This window comes from Lithobates pipiens, unplaced genomic scaffold, assembly GCF_037356315.1.
Source record: "Lithobates pipiens isolate NorthernLeopardFrog02 unplaced genomic scaffold, aLitPip1_a1.2 Scaffold_30, whole genome shotgun sequence".
In the NCBI taxonomy this organism is placed as follows: Eukaryota; Metazoa; Chordata; class Amphibia; order Anura; family Ranidae; genus Lithobates; species Lithobates pipiens.
This window is the reverse complement of record NW_027507791.1, coordinates 87,453,151-87,477,884: the sequence shown is the minus strand read 5'-3', so window position 1 is coordinate 87,477,884 and position 24,734 is coordinate 87,453,151. Positions and strand designations below refer to the sequence as shown.

Here is a 24,734-nt window from a genome sequence, read left to right as displayed (position 1 = left end):
TTAATCTTGCTGACGGGGAAACAAACCCCAATGAACCACATTATACAAAACTAGAAAAACAATTGACTTTGGGTGTACTTCTACACACGTGTACAATATGTATAACTTAAAATCTACGCATTAAATTTTGCAGAACAAAACACATCCGCTTAGCTCTAACGAAACTTTACATATTCTGTGTTATATAATTACCTTATAGCAAGATTTCCCACTTTTTTTTTTCATTGAAGTATTCCAAAGCAAATACTGCAGATGGCACTTACCATCATATGAGATGGTTATATTACAAAGAACATGGTAAGTTTTGCCGGTGATGAGTGGATGTGTATCACATTTATTCAGCAAACTTTTTATACACCATGTATTTGCACCATTATCAAGGCATTCTTAAATCTAAGATCCATGTTGTCCTTATAACGGTAATGGAATATATATTACTTGAAAAAAAAAAATACTAGTCCAAAAACATCCAGTTCTTGTACTGTATATAAATCCAATGCACTTCTTCTAAGCCTTCCAACAGGTGACTTGTTTGCTTAAATCAGTTCAGTGTCCCCAAACTCTTACCGGATTTTCTGATCCATGCAAAAAATACAGGTCCAGTAAAGCTTTGTTTTCCTCCAAAAGCTCCCAGAAGCCTCCTCTCAAGAATTTTTAAAGTTTGTTTTTTGGGTAAGCATATAGACAGAATGGGAGTGAAGAAGACACTAATGCACCTGGTGGTTTGAAAAGCATGCTGATTTATACACATGTGAGCACAATATTCGAGAATTGCTTTGATAACTAGAAAGTATTACATTTTATAAGTTTCTCTTTTTTTGGGAAGATATCTGAGACTGAGCAAAGGAGATTATATGAAGACGCAGAGACATGGTGGGAAAAAGAAAACTTTATTGGGCCCGTATTTTTTTGCTTGGGTTAGAAAATCTGGTAAGAGTTTGTGACATTCAACTGATTTAGGCCAGCCATATGCAGTTCAAATCGAGATTCAAACCTTTAAAGGCAGGCTGAATGTACTTTGTAGATTGATCGAAGCCTGCCGGATTCTCTTCTGAGTAATCATGGTCTTCTCCCGGCGGGGATGGTTTCCCCTGCCCGCCCCTACCGGCAGAAGACAATTGCTTGGCAGAAGTGATTCCCCTGTCAACACTGTCTGTTCGTGCAAATTTCTTTCCTGCAACCACAGGTTTTTGCAAGAAAGAAATTTGCACCATCTATGGGCTGCATTGGGCAGTTAAGTCACCTGCTGGAAGACGTAGGAGGAGTGCTTTCGACTTCTAGATAAGTGCTGGATTTTTTTTTTGAACTAGAACTTTTTTTACTTTCTTTTTGAACTAGAACTTTTTTGACAACCACCAGGGGGTGTGACGGTTTTGTTCGGCTGCTGTGGAAGATAAGTAAGGGACAATTGTGCGCTTGTTTGCATTTATATAATAATAAAATACTGTGTTTTAGAAATGTATAGGTATACAAAGCATACACGACACACATATACTGTTCCATAATCTTTTCAACCAGTTATGCTATGATAATGGGAATGTGTAACAAATATATAGTAAGTGATATCTTAATTTGACTGCAAAGGTAGAAAAAACTTTCAGATAAAATGTGATTTCCAGAGCTGTTATTTTTTTCACTACTCCTTGCATGTATTTGATTTTTACACACAGAGCTGCTATGCAGAGAAAAGAAGCCTCCTAATCCCTCTCTCTTTTTAGAAACAGTACAGAGACTGTGTCCGAGGAATATCAGCAGTGGAAAACAGACGTGGATTTGTCTTATCAACAAGTAGAAGAGCAGCAGAGATACGTGGAAGATTTGAAAAGGCAGATCCAGGTTGCACAGGTGAACGGAGAGAAGGAACTGGAACAGGAACAGACTCTGCTCAATCAGCAGATACTAGAAAGTAAGAACATCATTTATGTATTCTGTAATTACAGTATCTCACAAAAGTGAGTACACCTCTCACATTTTGTAAATCTAGATTTGTAAATATTTTATTATATCTTTTTCATGTGACAACACTGAAGAAATGACACTTTGCTACAATGTAAAGTAGTGAGTGTACTGCTTGTATAACAGTTTAAATTTGCTGTCCCCTCAAAATTACTCAACACACAGCCATTAATGTCTAAACCGCTGGCAACAAAAGTGAGTACACCCCTAAGTGAAAAAGTCCAAATTGGGCCCAATTAGCCATTTTCCCTCCTTGGTGTCATGTGAGTCAGTGTTACAAGGTCTCAGGTGTGAATGGGGAGCAGGTGGCTTTAAATTTGGTGTTATTGCCCTCACTCTCTCATACTGGTCACTGGAAGTTCAACATGGCACCTCCTGGCAAAGAACTCTCTGAGGATCTGAAAAAAGGAATTGTTGCTTTACATAAAGATGGCCTAGGCTATAAGAACATTGCCAAGACCCTAATACTGAGCTGCAGCACAGTGGCCAAGACCATGCAGCGGTTTAACAGGACAGGTTCCACTCAGAACAGGCCTCGCCATGGTCAACCAAAGAAGTTGAGTGTACATACTCATCATCATAGCCAGAGGTTGTCTTTGGGAAATAGACGTATGAGTGCTGCCAGCCTTGCTGCAGAGGTTGAAGGGGTGGGGGGGTCAGCCTGTCAATGCTCAGACCCTACTCCGCATACTGCATCAAATTGGTCTGCATGGCTGTCATCCCAGAACAAAGCCTCTTTTAAAGATGAGGCACAAGAAAGCCCGCAACAGTTTGTTGAAGACAAGTAGACTAAGGACATGGATTACTGTAACCATGTCCTCTTGTCTGACGAGACCAAGATAACCTTATTTGGTTCAGATGGTGTCAAGTATGTGTGGCAGCAACCAGGTGAGAAGTAGAAAGACAAGTGTGTGTCTTGCCTACAGTCAAGCATGGTGGGTGGGAGTGTCGTGATCTGGGGCTGCATGAATGCTGCTGGCACTGGGGAGCTACAGTTCATTGAAGGAACCATGAATGCCAACATGCACTGTGACATACTGAAGCAGAGAATGAGTCCCTCCCTTCAGAAACTGGGCCGCAGGGCAGTATTCCAACATAATGACCCCAAACACACCTCCAAGACGACCAATGCCTTGCTAAAGAAGCTAAGGGTAAATGTGATGGACTGGCCAAGCATGTCTCCAGACCTAAACCCTATTGAGCATCTGTGGGGCATCCTTAAACTGAAGATGGAGGAGCGCAAGGTCTCTAAGAGCCACCAGCTCTGGGATGTTGTCATAGAGGAGTGGAAGAGGACTCCAGTGGCAACCTGTAAAGCTCTGGTGAACTCCATGCCCAAGAGGGTTAAGGCAGTGCTGGAAAATTAATGGTGGCCACACAAAATATTGACACTTTGGACCCGATTTGGACGTTTTTACATAGCGGTGTACTCACTTTTGTTGCCAGCGGTTTAGACAATAATGGCTATGTTGAATCATTTTGAGGGGACAGCAAATTTACTCTGTTATACAAGCTGTACACTCCCTACTTTACATTGTAGCAAAGTGACATTTCTTCAGTGTTGTCACGTGAAAAGATATAATAACATATTTACAAAAATGTGAGGGGTGTACTCACTTTTGTGAGATACTGTATGTATTTAATCTATGTATAGCAGAGACACAGTTACAACTAGGTCCTTCTAAAACATTTTTCCATTTTATAAATTACAATGTATGGCTACCTCAAATCAATCCACAATCCTGAGTGTTGAAAACCAATTTATCAGTATAATATCACAAAGGGGGCTACTGGTATTAAATACAAAGCTCAATTGGACCACCCTGGCATGCAAAGAAACACATACGGTAATTTCATTGATCACTGTACATTCTGCAGTTTGGATTTAAATAGATGGGAGATGGGGGGGGGGGGCGGTTTTACTTTAATGCATCTCCTGCGTTAAGGAAAAAAAATAAGTTTTACCACTTACACCCCCCAAACACATACCTCTTGAGCCCTCGCTCAATCCTGGCTGTGCCTCTTGCTGCTGTCAGTCAAATCCTGGGAAGAGGAATGTATATGTCTATGGGTGCACACGGCTGGGCTCGGGGGCACACCCACACAGATCGCCCCATAGCTTTCTATGGGATTGCTTGGAGAAGAGGAGGAGAGCACCAGAGGAGGATTCCAGAAGAGGAGAATGAGCCCCAAGACCCACACAACTTTATTAATGGAATATAAATATTGTATTATTGTACATCATCTTTTAGATTTAACAGGAATTTTGTAAGTTATGTTATGTTTGTGTCTGCTAATAATGATTTTAGTGTGTTTTTCGTGAAAATATTGTTTTGATATCTTTATTGGGGGTGGGGTTACCTGAGTAGGCTACACAGGGCCCTGTGATATCTTTCGTTTTGAACATATCGTAAACGGGACTAAACAAGAAAGTTCAATAGCTTCTCTTGCGTCGTATTTGGTCCATCGGACCAGCACACAGACAAACGGTTTTCCAGATTTTAGTCCGTCGGAATTGAGTTCGTCGGATAGATTTGAAACATGTTCTATTTCTAGTTCTGTCGGATTTTTTTATTTTTTTTTTAAACGATCGGACTAGCCCACACACGATCGAATTGTTAGACGGACTAATCCCTTCGGACCTAGTCTGCCGAAAAGGCTCTACTGTGCATGTAAAAGCAGCAGGAAGAAGAGGTCTTAGTGGCCAGAGGTAAACTTTATGGTGGGACTTGCCTAGACTTGGTGCAAGAACTAGTTAAGTATGCATCTGTAACTGTCTTTCTGTTTTTGAATTAACAGGCGGCTTGATTTGTAGACAATGAGACCGTGCAAACTGATTTTATTTTATTCTCCATCTGATTGCAGACCAGCAGTGGCTTGTGAAAGAGAAGCAGCGGCTAACTGCAACATGTCAACAGAGAAAGGAATCGGCATCTCAAACGGAGACCAAAACATATGCAGAGGTTGAAATACAGAACTGTGTACAAACTGAAGTCCATCCCTCTCCAGAGGAGGTGGACAGAAAGCAACTATTGCAGCTGGAACTGCTGCGCAAATGCTCCCTACGGAGGGCTGAGCGAAATATTAGACGAAAGAGGGTAAAGTTTCAGCTGGAGAGGATTGTAAAAAAGCAAAAACTCTTAGAAGCAAAGACAACCCTCCAACAATTGGAAGCGACATGCTGGATTAATGACGATGTACTGAAGCCAGTTTATCTACAAGCACCTAAACTTCAAGACCATGTGGTACTTTCTTCATCACTAGAAAGAACTAGGTCGTCTTCTTCTTCTTCTATATTATCATACTATAAGAGGCGATCATTGCCTTGGACTTTACAGACACTTCCTACATATAGGTGAGAATTGACTGCATTCATCTTATCATATATCCAATGAGTGCATTACCAGCTATGTTTAATAATCGATTTCATGTAATAGGAATTTTCATGCATTTCAGAGCTTTTCCAGCTGTGTTTAATAGTGTGGTTCAGGAATTAGAACTTTTCATGTATTTGAGATACTATTAAATGATTATCAAATAGAGTGTAAGCATTAGCTAAAAAAGTGATACGCAAATCCTGCTAGACATATTGCTACATCTGCTCAGCTTGGGGGGCAGTAATGTTTATTTTGGGCAATGGCTTCTATGTTAGCCGCTCACCTTGGCATCAAGTATAATGTGGGAAGTTAGCTGCAAGGTGCTATACAAGTCCAGGACCATGGTCCATTTTTATGGTTCTCAGACTCTGAAGACCCCTTTGGAGGTACCCCCCACCATGATGGGTGAAGCCTAGACATTTAATAGGCCCAGTGTTGTGGATAAGATGGGGTTTCCCTGTATAATGACTCTGGCTCCTGGTTTTTAATAACACTATCCACAGAGCATAGCAAACTGTGCGGTTTATTGGGCAGAAACTTTGGGTGGTGTTCACTTTATTGTGTTACCCCTTCCTTTTAGTCTCCAACGCATCTCTTCAAATAATTTTAAAATTAGCATTTTTCTTATTTGAACCTAATCTCAGAAAGATGAAGTACCTGTGTCATGACTCCTCTCCTACTGATGTTTTTGCACTCCCCTATTTCACTGAGAATGCATGCAGTATGTTGCTGCATTACCACACCGACATCTACATAAACACAGGAACTCTGTCAGTGCCTTGGTTTTAGCGGCTTTGTCTCTGGACACTCAACCTCATTTGTTCCGCACTCCTTAACTGTGAATACCCCACTGGGGATCCCTTCACTAGTAATGGTGGATCGCAGGTGCAAGGGAGTTGAACATCATGCATTACAAAGGGGGGCTCCAGGAAACACAGAACGCCGCTCAAGGTGATAGCTGTTCCCTTTTCCCAGAGCAATGTCATATATACCGAAACCGCTCCCCTCATCTGACTCCAGCTCCCTCATGGGCATGCACCATGTGGCCCGTGTGGCAAAAGTAGATTTCTACCACTATGTCTGAATTCTTTTGGAAGACTTTTGGCATGTCTAGAACGTTTAGTTTCCAGATGCAAGAAACGTTACACATCAACCCTGTTCAGAATCAAAAGCCGGACCTCCTTTACTTGAAGATATGGGTATAGAGGATAGCATTGAGGGCATTTATTTTGTAGCATAAGCAGCAGAGGATTTTCCTTCCTCTGAAGCTTATGGAGTACAAACTTTGGCTTTGTGCCAAATGCTGTCCACTGAGGAAACATTGCTTGTTATCATGCTCACTAGTCCCTAACAGCATCTGATTTTTCGTAGCCAAAACAAACCCCAATGCCGCGTACACACGATCAAACTATCTGCCCGTGTGTGGGTTCCGGCGGACTTTTTTTTCCCAAAAGTCTGGTGGACTTAGAAAGTAGTTTTGACTCAAAAATTGTCCGCCAGACTGCGAGTCCGGCGGACAATCCGGCCATCTGTGTGCTAGTCCGCCGGACTTTTGAAATTAACGGACTTTCCCGCACACGGAGAAAAGTCTGTTCATTTTGAACGCGGCTCCAGGTAGCTGGGACTAGCGCAGGAGGTCAATGTCGCCACCTTCGGCGGCGAGATTGACACGTCGCTGGCCCCATCACCTGATATGGACTTAAAGAGGAAGCCCTGCGCCGAAAAAACGGCGTGGGGGCCCCCCAAGGTCCATATAAGACCCTTATCCGAGCACGCAACCCAGCCGGTCAGGAAAAGGGGTGGGGAAGAGCGAGCACCCCCTCCTCCTGAGCTGTACCAGGCCGCGTGCCCTCAACATGGGGGGGTGCTTTGGGGAAGGGGGGCCCTGCGGCCCCCCCACCCCAAAGCACCTTGTCCCCATGTTGATGAGGACAAGGGCCTCTTCCCGACAAACCTGGTTGTTGGTTATCGGGGTCTGAGGGCGGGGGGCTTATCAGAATCCGGGAGCCCCCTTTAATAAAGGGGCCCCCAGATACCGGCCCCCCACCCTATGTGAATGAGTATGGGGTACAATTTACCCCTACCCATTAACCCGGTTAAAAAAAAGTAAAAAAAACGCACAAGGGTTTAAAATAATTTATTACACAGCTCCGGGGTCTTCTTCCGTCTTGGGGGGTCTTCTCGCCGGACTCCTCCGCAATCTTCTGCTAGCTCTTTTACTAACGGAGGAGCCCGGCTTTCTTCTTCGTCGCCGCCCGGGGGTCTTCTTCCGACTTCGGGGGTCTTGTCCCCCTTTTCGGTTCCTCTTGCTGGGCCTCCGCTTTCTTCCTTTAGCTCTTTTACTAGCGGTGGCCTGGTCTTCTGTCGCCGCCGCCGCCTCTTCTTCCGACTTCAGGGGTCTTGTCCCCCTCTTCGGTTCTTCTTGCCGGGCCTCCGCTCCTTCTTCCAGCTCTTTTACTAGTGGTGGCCCGGTCTTCTGTCGCCGCTGTCGGGTACATTCACATAGGGTGGGGGGCCGGTATCTGGGGGCCCCCTTATTAAAGGGGGCTCCTGGATTCTGATAAGCCGCCCGCAGACCGCGACAACCAACGGCCAGGGTTGTCGGGAAGAGGCCCTTGTCCTCATCAACATGGGGACAAGGTGCTTTGGGGTGGGGGGGCGCTTGCTCATCCCCACCCCCTTTCCTGACCGGCCGGGTTGCGTGCTCGAATAAGGGTCTTATATGGACCTTGGGTGGACCCCATGCCGTTTTTTCGGCGTAGGGCTTCCCCTTTAAGTCCATACCAGGTGACGGGGCCAGCGACGTGTCAATCTATCGCCGCCGAAGGCTTCCTTCGCTAGTCCCAGCTACTTGGAGCTACGTTTAAAATGAACGGACTTTACTCCATGTGTGGGCAAGTCCGTTCATTTCAAAAGTCCACCGGAAAAGTCCGGTTGTGTTTGGGCAGGTCCGCTCGTTTGGAAAGTCCGGCGGACCTCCGCTTCAAAGTCCGGCAGTTTGTCCGCCGGACAGTCTGATCGTGTGTATGCGGCATTATAGGTACTAAGACTGACCAAGTCTAAAAAAAGAAAATTATTATAGAAGCACTGATTCATTGTGTGCTTTATGAATACTGGCTGTGCCGTGAAACGTTTTTGCTAATATGTATCCTATGGAAAAGAATTTTAAAAAGAAATTGTCTATTCTGGTAGTGGACCCTGCTGTTTCTGTTCTCAATAAACATCTTATGGTTCTTAGGTTCTTACTGAAGATGTTCCCTCCTTTAAGAATTCTATTGATAGGCATTTTGAATCTCTTTTAAAGTCCTTATTTACTGCTGCAGGTCTAGCCCTGCAGCCCGGCAACTGTTGCCATGTATGTTTGCCAAACCATATTGCTAACTGGTCAAGACCCATAAACAGAGACCAGGAACCTGTCTTTGAAGACCCTGTTCACTTTGAACAATTACAGCTGATACCTTCAGCCCTAATGTTTTGTGTTGATGCTCTTGAAGTGATTGTAAAGTCTCTCTTCTTGTTTGTTATTTTTAATTAAAAAAATATGTTATACTCACCGCCTCTGTGTGGTGGATGTGCACAAAGCAGCCTGGATCCTCCTCTTTTCGGGTCCCTCTTTGGCTCTCCTGGCCCCCCAGAGCAAGCAGCTTGCTATGAGGGCACCCAAACCATTCAGACACAGAGCTGGGGCCTGGCCCTACCCCTTTCTATTCTCATTGGCTGACTGACTTTGACAGCAGCGGGAGCCCATGGTGCTGCACTGCTGTCTCAACCAATGACGAGGGGACTTCAAAAAGTGACCAGCCTGGCCACAATAAAGGCACAATCTCTCCCTCCTCCGAAGGGCTCTCTCATCTGCATGGAGATGCGTGAAGCTCAAGTGCATGGTTTCATCTTCACAGACCGACACGGTACCAGGAGGCATGGGAGGTAAGGGAGGCACGGGTGGGACAGCAAAGCTCGGAGACAAATGCACAGGAGGCTTGCGCCAGCGCTCCTTAAAAGAGAGTCTTTCTCTGAGTCTGGAGTCAATGAGGATGGCAAAGTGCTCAGTGGGTATATCTTGGGCTGCTATCTCATCCTTAATGTTATCCGAGAAACCATGAGACAAGGCAGACACGAGAGCCTCATTGTTCCAAGCAACCTCTGCTGCCAGAGTATGTAATTCATTGGAGTAATCGGCAACGGTTCTCATACTCTGATGGACATGAGGCTCTTGGCAGCAGAAGCGGAGTGTACAGGAACGTCAAATACCCTTTTGAAGGAAGCCACAAATTCTGGGTAACTTGGGACCACGGGTTTTTGCATCTCCCATGGAGGGTTTGCCCAGGCCAAGGCTCTCTCAGAAAGCTAAGATATCACAAAACCTACTTTGCTTCTGTCCATGGGAAACGCCTGGGGCAGCATTTTAAAGTATATTTCAACCTGGTTGAGAAACCCTCTGCATTGAACTGGATCGCCCCCAAATCACTGGGGAAGCGGAGCAGAACCAGACATGCCTCTTATAGAAGTAAAACTCGAGGCGGGTGCCTGCACGGAGACTGGAGCAGCAGCAGGGAAGGCCAGCAACATAGGTTGTACTGGAACAGCCATAGTGGAAGACTCCAGGTTAGCCGTGCGACTCAGGAGCATTTGTAACGCCAAGGCAAACTGATCCACGCGGTAATCTTGGTCATCCAATCTGGAAAAAATATTACCAGTAAATGGACTGACTGCATCTTCTGAATTCATAGCCTTCACCTACTGTCAGAAACTTTGAATCAGTGATTGAAGTGAGCTGGATGGCTTAAGGCCTCTTTCACACGGAACGGATCCGTGATGATCCACCCTGTGGACATCCACTTGCTCAGCGGGGATCGCTCCGTCGATCCCCGCTGAGCAGGAAGATGACAGGTCAGTCTCTGCACACTGTGCAGGGACGGACACGGATGATGACGGACCGCAGAGTCCATCACTCGATCCAATGATGGATGGAAAAGTAGGTTTTTCCTCCCTCACACTTTTTCGGATCGGAGTGGGTCGGATGTCAGCGGACATGTCACCGCTGACATCCGATGCTCCATAAAGGTCTATGGAGCATCCGTTCAGGTCCATCTAAAAAAATGACAGGCACACCTGAACGGTTCGTCTGTGTGAAAGAGGCTTTAAGAGCCGGTTCACACAGGGGCGACTCAGATCCGAATTCAGGTCGCCCCTAGTCGCCTCAGATCGGACAACATGTAAAAATCAATGTAAGTGAATGAGAGCCGTCTTAATGCACACTACTGAAGTCGCTCCGACTTCAGAAAAGATTCCTGTACTACTTCAATCCGACTTGTAGGCGACCGGTACCCATTGATTTCAATGGAGGTCGCCTACAAGTCGGATCTCCGTCTATACGGAGGCGACTCTCACAGAATTATCAGCTCTGAAGAGGGAACTCCACGCAAAATTTATTAAAAAAAATTTGGCGTGGGTTCCCCCTCTGAGAGCATACCAGGCCCTTAGGTCAGAAGACCGCCGGAGCTGTGCAATAAACAATTTTAACCCTTGTGTGTTGTGTTTTTTTTGTACATTTTTTTTCACAGGTGAATGGGTAGGGTGCATTGTACCCCATACTCATTCACATAGGGTGGGGGGCCGGGTTCTGGGGGCCCCCTTATTAAAGGGGGCTCCCGGATTCCGATAAGCCCCCCGCCCGCAGACCCCGACAACCAACGGCCAGAGTTGTCGGGAAGAGGCCCTTGTCATCAACATGGGGACAAGGTGCTTGAGGGCACGCGGCCTGGTACGGCTCAGGAGGGGGGGGCGCTCACTCGTCCCCACCCCCTTTCCTGGCCGGCCAGGTAGCGTGCTCGGATAAGGGTCTGGTATGGATCTGGGGGGACCCCCACGCCATTTTTTCGGCTTAGGGTCGTTCCCCTTAGAATCCAGACCAGACCTAAGGGCCTGGTATGCTCTCGGAGGGGGAACCCACGCCAATTTTTTTTATTTTATTTGGCGTGGAGTTCCCCCTTCAGAGCTCATTCTCTAATTGGCCACAGCAAAAGTCGCCTGGCCTGGGGCGACTTAAAGTTGTGTTGTAAGTCGCCCAAGTCATGCCCAAGTCGTGTTCAAGTCGTGTCCAAGTTGCCTCCAAAAGTCGTGTTGAAAGTCGTGTCACCCCTGTGTGAACCGGCTCTAAGTAGGCAGGACTGACGAGCAGCAGCTGAGTCACTGTGGAGAGAGAGGAGCTGGCAATTAACAGACAGCTGAGCAGCCAGCTCAGAGAAAAAAGGGCTGAGCCCAGCCCTGAAAAAATGGAACCAAGCAGACCCAGTCCTTGGATTGCCCAGTGCTTCTGTCAAGTTAAGTGAAGGTCTCCTGACATGGTGGATCAGCAAACTTGCCTTGGAACTGAGAAGGAAAAAATATCGGCCACACTCATTAGCTTTTCCTGCAGTTTTTTTAATAATCAGTGAATTGACTGCATACAGTGATTTCCCCAACTCAAAAAATATCAGCCTCAATCTTAGGGAAGGTTGGTTTTGGGTTGCGATCCACACTGTATGCAGTCAATTCACTGATTATTAAAACTGGGATGAGGTTTACAACACAGCTACAACTACAGGAGTTAAAACTACCCATCAATAATTTTGAACTGAGAGCCATCAAGCTATATCTAGAACATTGGACCTCCCTTCTACAATGTACCACTCAGGGTACAGTCAGACAATGCTACAGTAGTGGCCTACATAAAGCATCAAGGGGGCAACAGAAGCATGGCATCCTTGAAAAAATATATATTTTCATGTACAAACTTGCATTCCAGCTCTCTTGGCCATTCACTTTCTTGGAGTTGACCATTAGCAGATAGATTTTCTAAGCCATCAATCTCTAGACCCAGGTGTGTGGTCTTTACATCCAGATATCTTTCAAAATCTCTGTCAAAGGTGGGGAAAACCAGAGATCCTCTAACCTTCGCAGTAGATGTTTTGGCGATTCCTTGGACCCAATTCCAGCTTGTTTATGCCTTTACTCTGAAGATCATCCCTTGACTGCAGCTCTAGATTGGGATTGGAAAGAGTGGGGGATTCGATAAAAGGAATTTTTACTTACCTGTAAATTCTTTATCTTGGAGAACAGTACAGAACACAGGCCCCTTCCCTTTGTGCCTTGATTATTACTCAGGGTTTACTTCCTCTTTGTCTCCCTGTAAAGGTAAAGCATAATGGGTTACTATGCATCGCATAATAGCCCATTATGTGTCACTTACCTGACACAGGAGCCAGCAATGTCGACGCTGTCCCCTGTAGCTCGGAGCATCCATCTTCTTCCGGGTATCGCTGCTCACAGCGCCGGAGCAGCAATGACGTCGCTCCCGTGAATGCGCACAGGAGCCGCCACTAACGCCATATCGCCGCTAGCAGTGGCACACTCAGTGCGCCTGCGCGCTGCTGTCTACAGCGCATGCGCCGTAGACCGCGGTGACTGTCTTTTTGTAAATATCTCCTAAACCGTGTAGGTTTAGGAGATATTTATTGGACCTACAGGTAAACCTTAATCTAGGCTTACCTGTAGGTCAAAGTGGTTTGTAAGGGTTTACAACCACTTTAATGCTTGTTAAAACTGGAGCCTCATAGAGTTGGCAGGGTTATACAGTGCCTTGCGAAAGTATTCGGCCCCCTTGAACTTTTCAACCTTTTGCCACATTTCAGGCTTCAAACATAAAGATATAAAATTTTTATTTTTTATGAACAAGTGGGACACAATTGTGAAGTGGAATGAAATCTATTGGATAATTTAAACTTTTTTAGCAAATAAAAAACAGAAAAGTGGTGCGTGCAAAATTATTCGGCCCCTTTACTTTCAGTGTAGCAAACTCACTCCAGAAGTTCAGCGAGGATCTCTGAATGATCCAATGTTGTCCTAAATGACTGATGGTGATAAATAGAATCCACCTGTGTGTAATCAAGTCTCTGTATAAATGCACCTGCTCTGTGATAGTCTCAGGGTTCTGTTGAAAGCGCAGAGAGCATCATGAAGACCAAGGAACACACCAGGCAGGTCCGTAATACTGTTGTGGAGAAGTTTAAAGCCGGATTTGGATACAAAAAGATTTCCCAAGCTTTAAACATCCCAAGGAGCACTGTGCAAGCGATCATTTTGAAATGGAAGGAGTATCAGACCACTGCAAATATCCCAAGACCTGGCCGTCCCTCTAAACTTTCAGCTCCGACAAGGAGAAGACTGATCAGAGATGCAGCCAAGAGGCCCATGATCACTCTGGATGAACTGCAGAGAACTACAGCTGAGGTGGGAGAGTCTGTCCATAGGACAACAATCAGTCGTACACTGCACAAATCTGGCCTTTATGGAAGAGTGTCAAGAAGAAAGCCATTTCTCAAAGATATCCATAAAAAGTCTCGTCTAAAGTTTGCCACAAGCCACCTGGGAGACACACCAAACATGTGGAAGAAGGTGCTCTGGTCAGATGAAACCAAAATTGAACTTTTTGCCCACAATGCAAAACGATATGTTTGGTGTAAAAGCAACACAGCTCATCACCCTCAACACACCATCCCCACTGTCAAACATGGTGGTGGGAGCATCATGGTTTGGGCCTGCTTTTCTTCAGCAGGGACAGCGAAGATGGTTAAAATTGAGGGGAAGATGGATGCAGCCGAATACAGGACCATTCTGGGTGAAAACCTGTTGGAGTCTGCAAAAGACCTGTAACTGGGACGGAGATTTATCTTCCAACAAGACAATGATCCCAAACATACAGCAACATCTAAAAAGGAATGATTCACAAATAAACGTATCCAGGTGTTAGAATGGCCAAGTCAAAGTCCAGACCTGAATCCAATCGAGAATCTGTGGAAAGAGCTGAAAACTGCTGTTCACAAATGCTCTCCATCCAACCTCACTGAGCTCAAGCTGTTTTGCAAGGAAGAATGGGCAAGAATTTCAGTCTCTCGATGTGCAAAACTGATAGAGACATACCCCAAGCGACTTGCAGCTGTAATCGCAGCAAAAGGTGGCTCTACAAAGTATTAACAAAAGGGGGCCGAATAATTTTGCACGCCCCACTTTTCATTTTTTTTATTAGTTAAAAAAGTTTAAAAAATCCAATAGATTTCGTTCCACTTCACAATTGTGTCCCACTTGTTGGTGATTCTTCACAAAAAATAAAAATGTTATATCTTTATGTTTGAAGCCTGAAATGTGGCAAAAGGTTGAAAAGTTCAAGGGAGCCGAATACTTTCGCAAGGCACTGTTTGAGTATACTTCAGGGGTTCCCCTAGCCATGCCAGTGTCCACTCACCTGAATGTAGCAACATATAATCCTTATCAGAGGCGTAACTAGAACCTTCATGGCCCCAGTGCAAGAAACTATGAAGAGCCCCCCTGACCACGGAAAGCCCTTTCCATCAGTCCTGAGGCCCTTCCCACTGATCCCAGGGCTCTTTTAGTCCCATCGCAGGGCCCCTGACAAAGCTTTCACATGTTCTGCATTGGTCCCCCTTTCTGCCATCTTGGCAACCCTGGTAGTTCCGCCACTCACCTATAGTCTATGAATACAAATCCTGTATCCTGTACAAAATAAGGAACTTATCCAAGATAAGGAATTTACAGGTAAGTCAAAATTCCTATTTTATGCCTATTCTGTTGCAATCTCTTAACAATCATTTTATATGGGTCTGGGATATGTTTTTGTATTGTTTTTATAGTTTGGAACCAAGTAAAACTATATTTTATTCTTTCCTTTCTTTCCTTTTTAGTGCTCTCATAAAAAGAAAATGTAAAAGTGAGCTGGTACAAAAATCCAAGACCCGTGAAAACAAAAGGCCTCTACGAGCTGTGTCGATAGATTGTCTTGTTAAAACTTCACCCACTGGTGGCAGCTGTGATGAAGTGGACAGTGAACCATCAATCGTAGAATCTGCAAGCCCACAAGCAGAAAAGAGAACCATTAACTTGCTTATTAGTTATAGCAACTCTGCTGCTACTATTTTTCCAAGTGATGCACAAATGAGCAAAAAACGGCAAAAAATGGATAAAGCTGGTGGTAGATCAAAAGGACTTTCCAGCTGTTCTACTGAGCCACCAAAGAAAAAAAATATACGAGCTCCTGTAAATACAGGAACCAAGGACACAAAATTAAAAGCAACTAAAAGTCAGCCACAACCTACTGTTGGTATACCTAGAAAAAACACAGTGTTGGAGAAGAACAAAACGACAGCAAAAAGTGAGGGTATAAAACCTCCACCAGAAAAATATGCCAAGAATAGACAGAGCTCATCTGGCCCAGGAAAGATTCCACCTAGGGAACCTTTTTCTGCAAAAACAATAAAAAGAAACATAACACCAAGCACTAAAACAAAACCAAATAATGGGGCTAATAAGATATCAACGTCTGTTGACAACATTTCTAAGGTTAACCACCATCATGAAGACCCCCGTGAAATGGAGAGGAAGTGGATGAGCACAGAGAGACTCAATAGGGGATGTCTGAGATCTAATATACAAGGCCTTGAACACTGGAAAGAGGATGAGAACAGTGACTCTTCTGACGGTGAAAGCTATTATTCTGTAGATTCTCTGTCTTCTGCATATACCAGTGCCTTAAATGAACAACTGAAGCAGGAAGATAAAGAGAGACAGAAAGATAGCAGGAGGGATTCAGACAGCGAAGACAGCCAAATGTCACAGGACTCACTGGTGGAAAGGGGAAACAAAAAGGATAGGCATATTAAACGAAGATATAACAGGTACAAGACAATTGAGACTCGCTCTGGCTCTTCTAAAAATTTAACAGAAGATCACAACTCATTTCCTTTAGTTACAACTGGGTCAGTTACTACTGGATTCTCAAAAAGTTTTTCTCTAGACAGTTTGGCTGATTCTGATGAAGTACCAGATGTGGATTCATCTGAAGAACTACCAGCAGAGATCTTCTGGAAACTTCAGAGTCCTAGGAGTTTAAATATGACAGGTGATGATCAGAAGAATGTAGACATCACAACCCCTGGAGAAAATACAGCTCTAGAAAGAAGCGCCTCATTTTACCTTAAGATAAATAATGATGCTACCATGGCATACAGAGATACTTCAACAAAAACAACTTTGAATGTTCCTGATCTAAAATCCCATCAAATTCACCTTAGTTCACCTGTTTTTAATAGTGAACACACCTTGCATGGATTACTTCACCAAGACTCTTCCTGTCTTGAAAATAAGGCTGTTAAAACAGATTCGTACATCACAAACGATGAAGGGACGGAAGTATCTACTAAAAATATTGTTATTAAAAGCAAATCTGGGACATCTCCTGACATACAGGAAGAATTGAATGTACAGCACTGTCGAGATCCAGAACCACTATACAAAAACCTAAATATATCTGATATTGAGGGTGATCGACCAAGCACTAGTCATATCAAAGTGAAATGTTTTGAAAACCAGAAGCCTATTGATGAATGTATTAATAATGACAATGATTGTTCCATAAGACATTTAGATGACTTCAATACATCAAAACATTCAGCTTTTCCTGATTTATCAAACAATTTCATGGAGAGTGAGAAAAATACTCAGAGATCCTTTCTAGACAAAAAGAATGTAGCTTTGGAGCCCATTGGTTTTACCAAAACTAAGGTAAATAAAATACCACAATCCTTGTTGGACCCAACAACAGATGAAGTCAGCACAAAAGAGGTCACCGTTTCTTTGAAAACTGATGTTAATGGGGATCTCGGAATTTCTGTAGAAACATGCAGCCAGGATATAAAAGATAACCATGAGGAATCTGTAGAACTAAATGAAGTGAATAATAAAGCAAGAAATTCTGTAAATTTAAATACAGCTGTAAGCACTGTAGTCTTAAAAAGTTCAAACCAGGATACAAAGCAAAATTCCCATTCAAAACACAGCTCTAATGTAATGCCATCTGAAATTTCTGACGATGAATGTAAATCTAGAGAGATGTTTGTTTTACATTTAACTCAGGAGAATGGTGAAATTCATGACCATACTGATGCCAGTATCAAAAGCCTTGACAGAAATGTAACACAAGTAGGGTTAACATATGTGCAGACTGACTATCTGAATAACCAAACTACAGTTCTCAGTGATACTTGTTCAGAATTTAACAGGTCTGAAATTTTACATTATAATAATTTAGAGAGTGAAAAAGTCCCAAAAAAGTTGACTGGGATTACAAACGTACTACAAGCAGAACACATCCAAATTCATAGTGGCCTTGCAGCCACAAATTTGGTATCAGCAGTGACAGCATACAGTACAGCTCTAGATCTAAACGAGAACAGAGAGTGCAAGCTGCAAAAACATTTCTTGGATAAATATAATATCCATAAAAATAAAGTAGCTGATTCCCTTCAAAGATTGATTATTGATGAAAATTATAAAACTACAGCTGTTAACAATGCTAGCATGAGCACATCAGGTCTAATGGCCAACCAACCATTCTCAGTTGTGAAAAATAAAAATCACACAATGTCTGTTGATCAAAGTGAATCAATAAATACACAACTAATATGTAATAACCTTGTCCAACATATTGAAAACCTTGGAAATGGTGATTCTCCTGTTTCTAGAACTGAGGATGGGTCTGGCGGCAACCACAAGGACACACAAAGTACAAGTTTTTTTAGCGTCTCACCCTGCTTACTTTCCTGCACATCATCAGAGGCTGATAAGGAAGTCACCAGCAGTTCGCCAGTAATAAACCTCAACGACCTTCCTTCTACTGAGCACTTACTAACAAGGTCAAGTACATTACCTAGCAGAAATATGTCTGAGTGCAACAGCCCTAAACATAAGGAAAGCAGAGTAAATGGATGCTCTGGTAAACATCCTGGTAACATCCCTTCAAATCATTCAGAAACTGCACTTTCTGACAAGACTTGTGAATTTCATCCTCTTGATATAAATAGTAATGAACAGAGTTCTTGTGAAGATCATACAGTGCCAGTATCCAGTCTCAATGATACACAACATGTTTTAACTTGCAATTCATCTGGTGAGGCCCTCATTCAAACAAAATCCTGGAAAGAGAAAGGGATATTACCAGAAGAGGGAATGCTGAATTTACAGTCCTTATCTGAAGACACCCAGCAAGTGCATGCATTAAATACAGAACCCCTGAAACCACATCATGCTGGTGATCTCCTTAATTATAAAAATGATATACACTATTGTAAACCAAATTCTGAACTGCAGAAATCTGTATGTCCTCCAGAACAAGTTATCCCCACAGATATTAAGAGATCAAAATTGTTTAATAGCAGTAAAAATGACAACCAATCCATTTCGTCAGGGATCATATCAACCCTCACAGATCCATTGTTGTGTAATAAAAGCGATCATGAAGATGCAGAAAATGATTGGAATGAGATTGCAGATCAGACCTTAAAAGAATTAAGAGTGGAAACTATGACACCTGAAACCGAATGTTCACTTCAACTTGATAAACAGATAAAGAAAAACAATGGAAATTCTGAGAAAACAAATGACGATAAAGATGATGGCAAATATGTTTCTTCGAAGAGAATACCTAAATATTCATATTTAATTAATAAACAGGCTAATATAAAGCATGACATAGAAGAAAATGATAATAAAGATTATGAACCTGATAATTGTGTAACAACCACTCGGGGTTCTACAACTTCAGAGAGATGTTTTCAGAAACATATCAGAGACACTGTTACTGAAAATAACGAGCAATCTAATTCTACTGACTTTGTGTGTGATGTTATAAATAACATGCAAGAGAACCATTACTGTGTTGTGCAACCCTTAACACAAGATATTGGAAGTACATGTCCAATTCTTCCATATTATGAAGCTATAATGCAAAGTGAACATGTTTTTGGATCACAGTGTAGTAGGGCTAAAGCTGCAAGCACATATTGTAAAAATACAGAAAGTCTACCAAACACTTCTGAGCCAGAACAATCTCACTTTGGCTCACAATGCTCACCTGGCTTGAAGAAAATGGTAGAAGATGTCAAGGGTGAAAATCAGAAATTAAAGTCTTTCAGGATTTTGAAGTGTAAAGAAGGAAATATATTTTTTAAACCAAAAAATGAGCAATCAGAACTTGGTGTCCCACATGGAACAGAAACATGTGTCACAAAGAATGAAAGTATACAGGAAGGCTCTACAACATCGGTACCCATACTGTTGCATGATTTTCGCTCGGATGTTCATTCCTTGGCAGAATTGAATGGTGGCATTTCTTTCAGTAGGGCTTCTGGGAGACAGGGAAATCTTGAGGAGGAGAAAAGTGAACAAATACACCTTTATGTAGGAAGGGAAAGTTACCAAACAATAGAGCAAAATTTCTGTGTCAAAGTGCAAGAGGAAACCTTGCTGGTGCAACAAACACTGAACAAACTGCCAAATAAGAATAAGATTATGGAAAAAGAAGAAAACCCTTTGGCAAAGGAAGAGCTAGAAGACAAAACAAATGTTATCCCTTCACAAAACCCTGAAAATGCTACGTTCAAATCTGAATATGCTTACCCTGGTTTAACTTGTTCTACAGATGTCTGCACTTTTCCAGCTGCTACATCATCTGCTAACTTTTCTGAGTGTATTGGAGAATCAAATGAAGAGTTGAAAGATATCCAGAATGATTACAATAAATGTCAGTATCGGTTTCCTCAAAGTCAAGAAGCAAACCACCAGACTGAAATATCTCCAAGTTGTCAGCCATCCACTTTCAGACCCTGTCAAGAAACTGAACCAACGGAAAAAGGAAATTTAGACCATGGCTTAGATCATGTATGTGAAGTGTCTATTTCCATCAATAAGAAATGGCAACATAACCCCAAGTCAGAATTAAATTTGGTAATGGATAAAATCGCACATCAATCTACAGAAGTTTTGGACACCTGTGAAGTAAATGTCATATCAGGTCATGCACTAGAACTAACTGATCCAGCCTTACAAATGAAATGCAGAATCAGAAATAACGAAGGTGTTAAACACATTTATGGGAATGAAAAGGACAGTGGAGAATGTCCTTCAGAGTTAAATGAATCTCTTGAGATTTCTTCAGGAGCAGATGACACAGAAACATTCAGTTCCTTAGCTTCGAGTGGCCTAACAAGCTTGAGCTTGAAAATTGGATCACTGGAGAGTCTGTCAGTATTAAATGAAGGTAAATCAGAAATGTATGGAGCTATTCATACAGGTGATCCTAGTGACTTTTCTCACCCTGGATTTTCCAAAATGTCAACTTGCACCATGTCTCACAAAGCTTACTGCTCTAACCATACCTTTTGTGAATGTTCATCACCTACCATGGCTCTTGCCAAGTTACAGTTGGCAGAACCCTCAATGTTCCCTTCTGATGGATCAGTCTCCAGCCCAAGTTCTGAATCTTCCCCACAAAGATTAGGTTCTGGGGCCAAAACTATGTGTAATGGACAAGACCATTCAAATAAGGAGTCAAAGGATTGCTCAACACATAGCATAGCACACTGCAAAATAAATTGTTGTCTCATTGATCGCCATCAGCCACCAAACTGTTTTGTAAATGCCCAGGAAGGCATTGCTGGACATACACATTTTAAGGCTGAATGTACCGATAAAGACTGCATTCCCATTAAAGTACCATCTAAACTCCACAGCAGTTTATATCATGACCCATCACAACAAATGCAGACATCAATAGAAGAAATGAGTGAGAATACAGAAAGTCTTCACTTTACCTCAAGTGACATTAACCCCTTTGTTCACTCTTGGCAGCAGGAAGTTAATCCTAGGGCTGGGTGGAGGAACTGCTCATTTAACAGTGCCAGTGATGTATCTTGCAGTAAGTTACAAGCCACAGCTGATAAATTAATGAGATGTTCTAGTGTTGATGAAGGGCTCAATTCTCATAGTTCTCCTTTTAATTCACATCTTAGTTCCTATGCAAAACCCGTATCCAGCACAATAAGCAGTTTTGAAGGAAATGATTCCAGACCTGATTTAAATTCATTTGATGGTTTTCAAGATCACCTATTGGATGAAACTGATGCTTTACACACAAGAAATGATATGGAATTTGTTGGGAAATCTGAGTCACAAGTAAGCTTTGAAGACTGTTCCCAGCTAGATGAAATAATGATTCTTTACACTTCAGAGTCTGAGACCTGCAATGAAAATGACCAAAGAATATCTTATGAACACAGAACACACACTAAGCCTAGATATCGTAGAGTCACCAAGCACCAAAGAAGTAGCACAGATGTGTTTTCCTCACGGAAAATGAGGCACCAGAAACCAGTCTCTTGGTCCAATATGCAGAGCATGTCCATTCATTTATCACAGCTGTTACAGGAAACCTCAGAACTACTGGGAAATTTTTCTCAGCATCACTCTGAAAATGTCACACTTGATATTGCAGAGTCACTTGTGAAAAAATCAGTCAAAGACTCTTTTACCCAAACTTATGAAGACAAAGGTATTCAGACAGATAAGCCAAAAATAAACAGTACACAGAACTGTAGCACAGAAAGTAACCATTTTCTAAGCCCCTCAGAGATAAATGTAATTGTAAAGGTAGTTGGAGCAGATTCGTCAACCTATATTCCAGACAACACTCATTTAACAGGGGCAAAATGTAGTGGTCAATCGACAAATGTTAGGCCACAAAGCCTTCCTAACTTACATGGATATGTGCCTGCTAAACCAGCAGATCATGGGATGTCTAAATCGCCACATATACGAGCGTCTGTCCCATTCCTGTCTGCTAGCACTCTTCCATTTTCTTCACCTACAAGTTCTCTTGTTTTGAATAAAGACTCAGAAGATATTTCTCTTGCTGTTGCAAATAGTCCTTTATCAGGTGATCAAACTCTGAGATTCCACACTGCATGTCAAGAAAACACAATGATGGTTGATCGAGCTTCCTCACCAATTCTAACATTAAAAGCAAGCAAGAAGCCTTTTAATAAATTTGAACTTGAAAACAATTCTAGTGAACAAAGCCTTGAGAAAGTATCTTGGCATAGGAAAAGGAGTGAACAAGAAAATTGTAAGCTACAAGTCTCCAGTTCTCAAACAGAAACAGACAATGAAAACATTTTTTCATTTGGTCAGGGAAATAAAGAAAATACATTTGAAGTTGTACATTGCAGCTCTCTAAGAGAATCTCCTAAAATAAGGATAGCAACGCATAAATTTCAGAGATACATGAGTGAAAACTGTATTCTGCAAAACAAACTCTTTCCCATTACTAACCAATTTCGTAGTAACTCTGAGCTTTCAGGGTATGGAGACAGGGAAGATAGAAAAGACAATTTAATATCCACTCAGCCCAAAAAAGTACCTGCAACCACATTTACTGGTTTGCCGCCATGGGAACGCCCACAGTCACTTGAAAATCTCTATCAGATGGCACATCCTGTGTTGGACAGGCACAGACAGTCCTTAACAAGAACTACAAAGACAGAATATGGTGCCGATGAGAATGATCTTGCTAGTAGTACCATAACCTCAAGTAATTCATATGTAAAAAATGAAATCCACCAATATTCACCTTCCCAAGTAAGTGGTTTTGACTTGCAACTGCAGGATGATGGCTTATCTGTAGTGGAGAGTGATTGCAATACTGACATTCTTCTAGGTCAAGAGCCCACTTTGGCAAGCAGTCACAAATCACATAATTACAGTTTGCAGGATCTGCCCCTTCATAATAAGTTCAGCAATTGGTCTGGATTTAAAGGTAGCCTACAGAGAAATGAACAGTTGTTAATGAGTTATCCAAATCTGAGTATGAAACAGAGCCCCACCTGTAGGTCTCAGGAAGAGGTGGAAAGCCGATCTCGTGAGATTGAGAGACTGCAGCGGGAGCGTGCCGAGGTCATGTCTGCAGTACACTTGGAGATGAACCCACAGCCCCTTACTGTGCAGCTAGCAGAAGCCAAGCTCAGCTATGGAATTGGAGAAACTGATGCACTACTGAGAGTGATACAGACAGGAAAGGTGGATAGTCAGGATCAGGATGTTGTGAAGAAACAGCTATATGCAAGGTAAGAAGCAGCTTCATGCATCACTTTCTCAAAAGTAAAATCTTGATTCCTAAGTTTACTTAAAATAAAAAACGGCACAAAGGACATTATTTACCTTTGGTGATATGTGTCTCTTGTTCTGCTGTGTCCTCGTTTTGCCTTCACTTCTTCTCACCCCCACCACTGTAATCTTCTGGTGCAGTAGGATTTATTAGAAGTAAGGTAGAAATATACAGTACTTTATTGCCATTGTTATGCTTTGATTTATATTGTTTTCAAGAAAGTGTTGTGTCTAAGGGAAATGAATAGAAAGCCATTGCTGACCAACTCCATGTGAAAATGCTAGTTAAAAATGTTCACTTACTTGTGAAAATGCTAGTTACCATGGAAGAAATAGTGGCTTCCTCCAATCACAAGGAGAAACAATATTGCAAAACTTGGTTCTACTGGTTTGACTATACGTTCTCTGCAGACTACACTGCTGACCTAGGTTGCTGAGCCCCTTCCCAGATAAGGAGTTTCCGTGAACCAGAGGAGGCAGTGGGCAAGTCACTGTCTTTGACCCATATGCGAGTGGGTCATCGGGAAGTTTTCCAGCAGGTCATGCCTCCCTGGACCTCAAGCTACAGTCCCCCCCCCCCTTTTTTTTATTTTCTTTTTAAATTTTTTATTAATTTTTTTTGCCATGGAATACACTTAACCCCCACACTGCCACCTAGTGGTTAACCTCTTCACTGCCAGTGCAATTTACACAGGAATGTCGAAAAATGTCCCATGTGTCTGTCATAATGTCGCACGATAAAAATCGCTGATTGCCACTATTCAAAAAAATAATAAAAATGCCATAACCATCCCTTATTTTGTAAATGCTTTAACTTTTGCGCAAACCAATCAATCGCTTATTGCGATTTTTTTTTTACCAAAAATATGTAGAATACGTATTGGCCTAAACTGAGGGAAAACAATTGTTTTTTTATATATTTTTGGGGGATATTTATTATAGTAAAATGTAAAAAAAAATTGTTTTTTTTAAAATTGTCGCTCTTTTTATGTTTATAGTGGAAAAAATAAAAAACGCAGGGGTGATCAGATACCACCAAAAGAAAGCTCTGTTTGTGGGGGGAAAAAACGTCAATTGTGTTTGGGAGCCACGTTGCACAACCGTGCAATTGTCAGTTAAAACGACGGAGTGCCGAATTGCAAAAAGTGCTCTGGTCAGGAAGGGGGTAAATTCTTCCGGGGCTGAAGTGGTTAATAAAACAAATTTTTGCACTTTTTTTTTTATCACTGTTATTGCTGTCACAAACAATGTAAATATCCCTTGTGACAGTAATAGGCAGTGACAAGTACTCTTTATGGAGGGATCTGGGGTCTGGAAGACCCCAAACCCCTCCTCTGCACTTGAAAGTATTCA

At 42.5% G+C, this 24,734-nt stretch overlaps 1 protein-coding gene across 1 annotated transcript in view; it reads left to right on the top strand.

Annotated features, from left to right (window-relative positions):
* STARD9 (StAR related lipid transfer domain containing 9) overlaps nucleotides 1–24,734 on the top strand; it is a 314,211-nt gene that overhangs the window by 256,020 nt on the left and 33,457 nt on the right. Inside the window, exons 21-23 of the mRNA XM_077464565.1 lie at nucleotides 1,719–1,906; nucleotides 4,822–5,311; nucleotides 15,074–23,341. Coding sequence (XP_077320691.1) covers nucleotides 1,719–1,906; nucleotides 4,822–5,311; nucleotides 15,074–23,341 — 8,946 coding nt within the window. The remainder of the gene's footprint in view (nucleotides 1–1,718; nucleotides 1,907–4,821; nucleotides 5,312–15,073; nucleotides 23,342–24,734) is intronic.